The sequence below is a fragment of the Lactuca sativa genome, chromosome 1 (genome assembly GCF_002870075.4).
Source record: "Lactuca sativa cultivar Salinas chromosome 1, Lsat_Salinas_v11, whole genome shotgun sequence".
Lineage (NCBI taxonomy): Eukaryota > Viridiplantae > Streptophyta > Magnoliopsida > Asterales > Asteraceae > Lactuca > Lactuca sativa.
This window is the reverse complement of record NC_056623.2, coordinates 44,041,516-44,051,483: the sequence shown is the minus strand read 5'-3', so window position 1 is coordinate 44,051,483 and position 9,968 is coordinate 44,041,516. Positions and strand designations below refer to the sequence as shown.

The window sequence follows — 9,968 nt, the reverse complement described above, 5'->3', positions numbered from 1 at the left end:
GAGTTGATTGATGTGATGAAATTAATAAACTTAATTATTGTGAGTTGAAAACCCAATGTGCTCACCAGACTCCCAAACCTGAATCACTCAGTTTATTGTATATAGTTAATGGCACAATAGCATAGATGCGACGATTTGATGAAAGATTATGTATTATAGGCCAATAGAAATAAATAGATGTTGTAAGGCCTATGTTGTTTCTGTTTATGCTTTTGATTTGTATTGACAATGACATCCTGAGGTTTTTAATATAATGAAAATACATTTATTCGGAAATGCTTTGATAAATTCTTTATCATATTTTTAGGAACAAATTCCGCAACATATTTCTTTAAAAGGATACTCTGATTTTCAAATAAATCATAAACAAATCGGTCTTTTTTGGCATTGAAATTGGGGATGTCACAGTGGGTTAGACCCAATGATATGTATGGTATGTGGTATTTGGGGAACTCACTAAGCTTTGTGCTTACGGTTTTTATGATTATGGTTTCAGGTACTTCCGATTCAAAATGGAAGAACCCCGCTTGATCACAGCGCATCCATCAATGTTTTCGCAACTTGATGATTTTGGGAAAAGATAATTGGTGTTTCTGATTAAACTAATGAAAATTTTACCTTATAATTTTTTGATCGTTACAATTTTCAGTAGGTCTGGGAAAATTATTTTTTATTAAATTATAAATAATATTTAAATAAAATAAATAAAAATTTAATTAAAAATATAAATAGATGAGGGTAAAATAGTATTTTTAACGGATAGGGACCAAACATGTAACAAAATTATAAAATAAAGACGGTTCGAATTAAAAAAATAATAATAAATAAATAAATAAATAAAATCTTAAAAATAAATACATAAATTACCCTAAACAAATACATAGATTACCCTAACCTACAGCATCCGTGTAATTTACCCTTTTTAGAAATAATGGGAGAAAATGGTTTCATAATCCAAAAAGAGGGGAAGGGTTTGAGGGGAGTTTCTGGTCCAATAACAAGAATCCTGAATTCAATTCGGGATGAGCACATCATCCACTGTTTATTACGGATGCGCATTGGACAAGACGCTTTACATATCAGACACTCCAACAAGATTCCATCGTCATGCGCCTACACAAAGTCTATCACCGGTTCTCTCTCTTTTCCCTCACTTCACCCCCTTTTCTTCCTCATCCATCTTCAACCCTCTTCTCTTTTTATTCCCCATCTTTTCTCTCTTCCAAACACTGTCGAATTTCATCATCAACACCGCCTTCCACCCTCAACCCTTTTCTTCAAACCATGTCTACCTCACGATTACACAATCTCGTCCCTCTTGCCGCAATCGCTACCGAAGACGCTACTGGTCCTAATGGGTCAACAGCTACGCCTACTTGTTTTTCGATATTCATCTGAATTGATTCTTTCTGGAAGCACTGGTTATTGAATTGGATGATCGCTTGTAATTGGATAGTTTTGTTTAACGTCCCACCCAAAGTATAGGAAATTCCATTTCGATTGAGTCTGCTCTGAAAATTTGGTTTGTAGCCAAGAAACTGGAATTCAAGGATTCTATAAACTGCTGACTGCTTATGTTAACAGATGTGTTCCAAGTAAAAAACAAGTGAAATACTCACTCCCACCCTGACTTTGGTGCTAGGCTAGGTACAATTTAATCTATACGATAGGGAGACTTCTTAGGTTGGAATAAAATCCATACAAGTCTTTCGCATATAAAATCAAAATCGGCTTCTTAGACTTGTTGTCAATCTGCTCTGATACTGATAGTTTTAGACCTTGTGAAAGCATACACGGCTCATGTGGATCTCACGCGAACCACGTGAGTTGGGCATTTTTTTCTTTTTCTTTTTAGACAATGTACTTTGATCATCTTGCACCCAAACCTCCCAAACCCCTTTTTAAACCATTTTTAATGATTGATATATTTTTACAACTCCATTACAGAATACACATAAATTAACACTCTTTTAACATCACTGACATTATTGGATTATGGATTAAGCTAAGCTTTTCAGTTTAGACATAAAACTTCATCAAAAAGGGTTGATAGACATCAATTGCAATGATGTCCACCAAAGACCAAAACGGACAATCTAACTTCCTTTTAAAAGGTAACATATGACTTATTAGGACACACAATCATTTCTTGAACTTCATTCCAAGTGAGTGTAATCCTTTATTTCTAGCAATGGAATCATCCATTCCCATTCCATAGTTCACATACATACAATTTCCAACTATTCTCCATAGAATCATTGTGGATTCATGGAGTCTCATAAATTGTAGACAAAAACCATAGTTCAACTAGATTATATGCAGTTAAACAAGGGCTCAAATTGTTTCGTAATGGTCGTTTGAACTCAATCCACAATCATCCTCTTTGGAATGTCCAATTCTAAGGATCAAACTCTAGTTCATTCTAGGTCATCATTTTGACTTTCAGATTGAGATGCAAGAAATAATTTTATTGTCTAAACTATGAAATATGATCACCATAATGTTTGGAACACAAGGTACAAATCATTCATGCTATAGTACAACTTGTTCATGAAGTTAAAGCTTGAATTACCCCAAATCAAACCATCTATTAGCAAATGGTGACTATATGGTGTTGTCAAACACTAACCCATCATTAGAAACCAAACTAATAAACTTATGATCAACAAAATTCATATTCCTCATGATTAGAATACAAATCGAGCTATAATGAAGTTACATGCATGACTTTACGTTTCATGGATTTGGAGCTTGAAGCATATGATGTTGTCTCTCTAACATTGTATTCAAGCATCAAAATTTCAACAAGAACACAACTAAAATGTCAAAAAATACTTAGAATACAAAAAGAAATCAAATGAAACTCTACCAAACTTGGTACCCAACTTAAATATCAAAAGCACTTAGAATACAATAGGAGTGGAGAATTAAAAGTCTCAGAGTTAATATATATTCTACATCTCTCACAAAGAATGCAAATAGGGGATTTGAAGTCGTTATCTTAAAGATATAATATCTAAAAGACCGATTCAAATACCATCAAACTAAATGTTTGATGCCTAATCCTTGCAAAGAATTTCTATCTTAATTAATTTTCACAAAATTAAAATAACATCATCATCACGATCACCATTCCACATTGCATTAATTTATTTTCATGATCCTTCTTTTCGTAACCTTTCTCTTAAAATCTTCACTCCCATGTACCTACATTGCACAATACCCATGGGTTAATATACATTTTTGTATCCATAATATACACCAATTTAAACCAAACAATAACAATCTCAAAAATTAAATTCGTTATAGTACCTTCCAATCATCATCACAGTCGCTTGAGGATTGGTGCCAGGGGATTGCTCAAAAGTGGACCCATCGATGACACGAAGCCTATGCACACCCATAACCTCATAATCATTGTTCACCACCTTGCCAACGTGGCACCCACCATGATAGTGCCATATGGTGATCACTGTGTCTTTACAAAATTGCTCGAGTGACTCTGTGTCATTCGTGTGTCTAGGTATCAAGTTGACATTGGCAGTGACACTCATATTAAGCAGTTTGTTGACAGTTTCGTTGTCACACTGAGTGAAGTTAAGGAAAGGTTTCGATCTCACGAGTTTCTCCATCATCCGGACTCCATGAACACAACTCCTTAAGTCGTCAGGGTGGCTAAAGTAGTTAAATACAACAGATGGGTTGTTGTCGACATTGGTGTTGATCAATTTCAGCTCACCCTTTGACTTTGGGTAACCAATCTTTTCTAAGATAAAACCTCCATGAAATGCTTCATGTGGGATATCCTTTTTGTTTCTTTTGTACAATTCAATCGCTTCTTTTGTTCTTTTCTTCGGAGGAATGGTTGAAAGCTGTCCAATCTGTCACAAACAACACATGATATTATCAACTTAGAACAAAGTCACAAATTTTATCACACTGTCTGTTGATACAAAATTTTGTAACACTAACCTCAGCTGAAGTGATACCATGATGACAATGGATGCTATCCGAAGATTGACCATAACCACTACTGGCTTCAATAAACACACCCATTTTTGTAATCCCAACTGTTTCAATCAGTGACTGTTTGACAGGTCTATTAAAAGGAACATAAATGGCGTTCATGGGATTATCCGACATGTTTTTCCCAACAAATTCGTTGTCATGCACTACCGAAATGTTTAGTTTCTCAAGATCATCTTTTGGCCCTATCCCACTAAGCAATAACAGTTGAGGACTCCCAATCGCTCCACTTGTAACAATAACCTCGCTTCCACGCTTCCTAGAAATAAATGCTTCATGTAAGTCCCCATTTTCGTCTTTAAAAACCACCCCAATCGCCCTTGGTTTCTTCCCTACATTTGACAAACAAAAGATGTAAATAAACATGCATTACTTGCTATAAAAAAAGTTTAACATATATTAAAATTTTAGTTTCATTTGTGGAATGTGTATACCATTTGTGTCGAATGTAACTTTTTGAACTCGTGCATGAATTAACACATCGAGGTTTTGAGGGTTTGCAGAAGATAGTAACTCAGCAGCAGTGTGTCGACGACCATATTTATCAAAAATGGTCCCACCAACCTTTGTACCATACAAATGGTCATATGTGAACCCATTATTGGGTGAAACACCGACATCCAAAAGTCCATCTCGAACTGCTCTTTGCCATGGTTCGAAAACAGGTTCATGAACAATTTGCTTCTCGACCCATGGGTATGATTCATTCACCAATTTTGCATCCCATCCTACGCTCTTAACATAACTACAAAGAAAAAAATGATTACAAAGTATAAAAAAAGGGAAGTTTAATTTTCTTAATTGTTTTTATTTTTTGATCATACAATTATCCGTTTTGAAAAATGAAACACAATTAAGAGCTGATTTTGTAACTGTTATTTTAAGTTATATGTTAACAACTTTTATGAAATTGAAAATAAAAATCTGATAGGTTTGATGGATTTTGAAAACAAGAGGGGTAAGATAGGAAATGAGGAAATGATTTGCTCAGTAACATTGAAGTGAATTGGTACAAATGGGTCCGAAATAAATGTATAATCCATGTGTCACATGTCACTTTTAATGTTATATTTTGTCTTTTGATGTATCATCATTGATCACCTACCCACTACCCGCTCCTCATAATAAATATTGAAGGATGGAGGACAGGAGGAGGGACCTCACATTCACATAGCATTTACTATTTTTTAAACACAATTGAAATTTTGCTTCTTTTCTTTTAGATTTTCGATTGTTTTATATAAACGCAACATCTATAACTAAATTCAGTATAAAATGAATTCAATGAGCGTAACCAATCGATAATGAAAGAGATAAATGGGACCACTGTTTTTCCAAATGTTTATAATATAATGATTGTGGTTAGAACGAAATGGCTAATGATAACAAAACAAATAAATAAGACATTTACACCTATATGTTTAGATAATATTTCCATGAATCACACTAGCGCACTACATCAAATATAAAGATCTACACATTTCCCTCTCCACAATTTGTAGAAATATATATAATAATGTCACACTATATATATATATATATATATATATATATATATATATATATATATATATATATATATATATATATATATATATATATATATATATATATATATTAAAACTGTTTCCCTTATGAATAGTAAACTTATATGTTTTTTTGTCAACTTTGCCCCTCATTTTTAGCTATTTTAACACTTTTGGTCATTTCAATCAAAATTTTTATATTTTTTAGGAACCTTTTAATATTTAAAATTTGGCCACAAAACTTTAAAGAATTGACAACTTTGGTCCATTTTCGAAAAACTTTCTAATTCAAGCCCCTTTAATTTTTGTCATTTTGACACTTTTGGTCCTTATAGTCAAAACTTTTATATTTTTTCATAAAAAACACAAAAAATTGCCTGGAGAGAAGCCCGGGTTTTTCCGCTAGTTAAGTATATAAAAAAGAGTTACAAGTATATAGAAATAATTACAAAAAAAACTATAAAAATGTAATCAACTTTCCTACTACACGTTTAAAATGGAGATTTAAGATATATCTAATTGTTATAACAGTATATATGCCCACTCCTCCCTTAGAAAGTATAGATAAAAAAAATTTGATGTTTTCTTTGTAACTTTTTCCCCACAAAAAATATAGAATGTATATACAATAATATAAATAAACATTCCCATGTTATTTTTATTTAAGCATTTAAAGGCTTAAAATAAATATTTTTATGATGAACATTATCACATTAATAATTCCAATACCTGGTGTCCATGACTTGTGCATGTATTGTGTCCCTTGACGATGATGATTGTGATAGTATTGATAATGATGATGTATTTAATATATAATCGATCAAAATATATCGTAAAAAAGATTGTACATAGAAATTATTTTTTAGGCAATAACATTTTAACCTTTTCTTTATTACTATATTTTACTTTATTACTATTTTCACTTATATAAATTCGATCTCTTATCAAGTTATACATACCTAAATCAGTAAAATTTTAATGACCATGAGTCCATGACATTAATTTTGAAATTAAAGTGGTGATGAAAAACTATATATTAATTTTGAAACTAGTGATGGATGAATGATATAATATTATAATTGTTGCTAGAAAGTAAATTATGAAAAATAAAAATAAAGCTTTTAATGCGTTTGGTAAAATTCATATGTATTTTTTTCTTTTTCTGAAACAGCGACTGCCAAAAAAAAAAAAGCAAAGGCACGAAAAGCAAAAAAAGAAATCAGTGAGTAGGTGAAAATGTTACAAGAAAAAAAAAGTCATATGCATCGATATGGTGAAAAAAGTGAGTAGGTGATAAAATTCGTACGTGTTACTAAAAAGTAAACAATAAAAGGTAAACTTTAAGCGTACATGATGATGGACATGGATGCTTGTTATTAATGCACAAAACCACCACTACTTTTCAAAACACGTATCATGGAATTTAAATAGAAACTACCTTCATTTAAATCATATTTTATTATTGACCGATTAAATGACTTACACATAATTGAAAAGAGAAGTTAAACTCCTATATTGAAAATCTTTCAAATGCGTTAAACTTAAAAGTCACGTCAAAAAGAATTATACTAGTATTAGTATTATTTTGGTTGTTGGTTTATAAGTTAACTAGTAAAAGTAATATTGGAAAAAAAAATATTTGATAAACTAGCTTATATATAAAAGGTCATAAAAAATATTAAAAAAAATATGTTTTTATAGTTAAGTAAAGATATATTTAATAATATAATGTTCTTAATAATATAATATTTGTAATCATATTAAATGCATCAATTATTTATAAAATAAAAAACGTATTAATATTTTATTAACTCATCACCCAACCCCCGGCCTGTCAATTTTTCTCAATGCATATCTAGATAATTCTAAAGAAAAAAAAATTGTTTTCAAGATTGAACAATTTTGAATCCTTCTTTAATTGTTTAAGAGTGCTTGTTTAAACAAAGGAAGCTTGATTAAGAGAGTTGTACCTTGTGCTTGCTCGGGTGTAAAATCCTGCGTTGATGGAAGTACCACCACCCAAAACCCTAGCTCTTGCATTGAAGACTCCATCATTTGACACAAAGTATTGTGAAGCAGAAGAATCAGATGTGTCGGCAAGGGTAAGATGGAAATTTGACAAAAATGAGACATTCCTATTCGCAAAAGGGACACCACCCCTTTCAAGTAAGAGCACCCGATAGTTTTGAGACAATGTGGCTGCTAATGGACACCCTGCAGAGCCACCTCCGACAACAATGTAGTCATACTCCTCCTTTTTTCCTCCGCCGTTGGATGGGATTGACTTTGCTGACGACGACGGTGGTGATGGTGATGGTGATGGTGATGAGAATGAACTCGATGGTCGGATGAAGGGGTACTTGGTTTGCCAGGGTATCTTATCACCTGGATTTGATCAGAAAAGAAGATTACTATTTTGCCCTTGACTATATATGTATATTTTTCGTATATGCCAACTTTTGTCACAAAAAGTTACATTTTTGGACAAACATATATCCGAAATAATATGACATAAAAATGTGCGAAATGATTAAGAAATTGTGATTTGTTACAGTGGTTTTGTACGAGCAAAGATTGCATTTTTGGACTACCCCATAGATAAAATGAGATAAAATGTTAGTTTTTTTTGTTCCAAAAGCTTGAATCTTTGAAAACAAATCAAGAAATGCAATGGATTTGTTTTATTTATCTTGACTATTCAAAGATCGAACAGTTGAAATACTTTCTATGAAACTATCATATCAACAGTATTACGGGAATGTAGTGAAGGCTCATTCTATTTCTCGGTTTATGTAGTGAAGGCTTTAACTATTCAAAGATCGAACAGTTGAGATACTTCTAGAGGAAAGTTTCAAGCTTTTGGGTTTCTACCATTTTAACTACAACTACCCACAAGTTAATATCTATATATATGGATCTAAATAATGTTTTATATAAATATGTGCGTGTATGTTGAAATAAAACCCTAAATTTTTCCAACTTAACAGCAATTAATATCCAAAGAAATTAATCTTTTTCCCCGATCAAGGCTCGACCTTTTGTGCCAAAAAGTTGAAGCCTTCACTACATAAACCGAGAAATAGAATGAGCCCTTAACAAGAAAACACACATACTCTACTAGAAAATTGAAGGACAAATGCGACACCATCCGTCGCTAATACCCTTTAAATTTAGAGATGTAAACAAAAGCTTGAAACTTTCCTCTATAAACCCGGAAACTAAATGAGCTAAAAACAAGGCATAATTAAAGGATATATATATATATATATATATATATATATATATATATATATATATATATATATATATATATATATATATATATATATATATATATATATATATATATATATATAGAGAGAGAGAGAGAGAGAGAGAGAGAGAGAGAGAGAGAGAGATAGAGAGAGGAAAACAAGAACCTTGAGAGAGGGTGAGTAGGGTGGCAAGAAACAGAAAGAGAGAGAGCTTGTTGTAGTTGATGATGAATGCCATTGGAGAAGGAGACACTTCACCACCTCCAAATCTGAATTTGAGTTGTGTGGCAAACTTTGGTTGGTGTTGTTGTGTGTGCAAACTGCAAAGTGCAAACACACCCTGCCTCTTACATTCAAATCATCACTCACTCATACCTTTATATAATACCCCCACTCTATGCATACACAACTGTAAAATATATGATTAATATTAAAAAGGAGTCACTTATGGTTGAGCTACAAGAATTATATTCTATAGAGTTGTATCAAGAGAGGAATTATGGCATCAATAATGTGAAGAAGGAGATAAAGAAAGAAGAGAGCAATAAATGAGGGAGAAACTGCACCACTGGTGGAGAGGAGAACATTTAATGACCGCTCCATCTTCCTCCTACTACACACATATTATGAAATATGAATCAATGTTTACAGATGAGTTCGGTATGGATGCAATCATGGCCGTTGGATTTAATGCAAGCTTAGAAAGGTTATAATAATGAGTCAAATTTTTTATTGACTAATTGAAGTTCGAGATACTACTACGACGTTGAAACATATAACAGTTCAACTTTGAGTTTATGAAGGCTATCTACTCGAATTATTAATTATGGACTTACTTTTGACCTCTATATGGATGCATTCTTATTGCAACCTTATGGTCTAGTTTTGACATATATCTTTGAATTCAAGTTTAAAGTTGACTCTTTTTGTTTTGGAGGAAATGTGAGGTTTCATATGTGTATCACTTTGGGATTTCGTGTTGAATCAAAGTAACACTCTAACGACCAACTAAAAGCGATGAACAATTAACTGGAAACAGTGGGAATAGAAAGAATGCTATTTTTTTTGGGTTGGGTAGTTGTTATTTGCAAAGAAGTTTCCTAAATTAATGAGTCGTGATTCTATTAAGGATTTTTTTTTTTACTTTGTACAAGAGTAGACA

General features: G+C 32.2%; 1 protein-coding gene across 1 annotated transcript; it reads right to left on the bottom strand.

Moving 5' to 3' along the window:
- Positions 1-2,853: 2,853 nt before the first annotated feature.
- On the bottom strand, positions 2,854-9,349 carry LOC111900048 (protein HOTHEAD). The gene is made up of 6 exons (XM_023895921.3): positions 8,972-9,349; positions 7,523-7,937; positions 4,461-4,771; positions 3,973-4,358; positions 3,313-3,881; positions 2,854-3,207 (listed from the first exon to the last, which is right to left on the bottom strand). Exons 1-6 carry the CDS (start codon positions 9,042-9,044, stop codon positions 3,156-3,158), a joined length of 1,806 nt encoding a protein of 601 aa, XP_023751689.1. The 5' UTR covers positions 9,045-9,349; the 3' UTR covers positions 2,854-3,155.
- Positions 9,350-9,968: the final 619 nt, after the last annotated feature.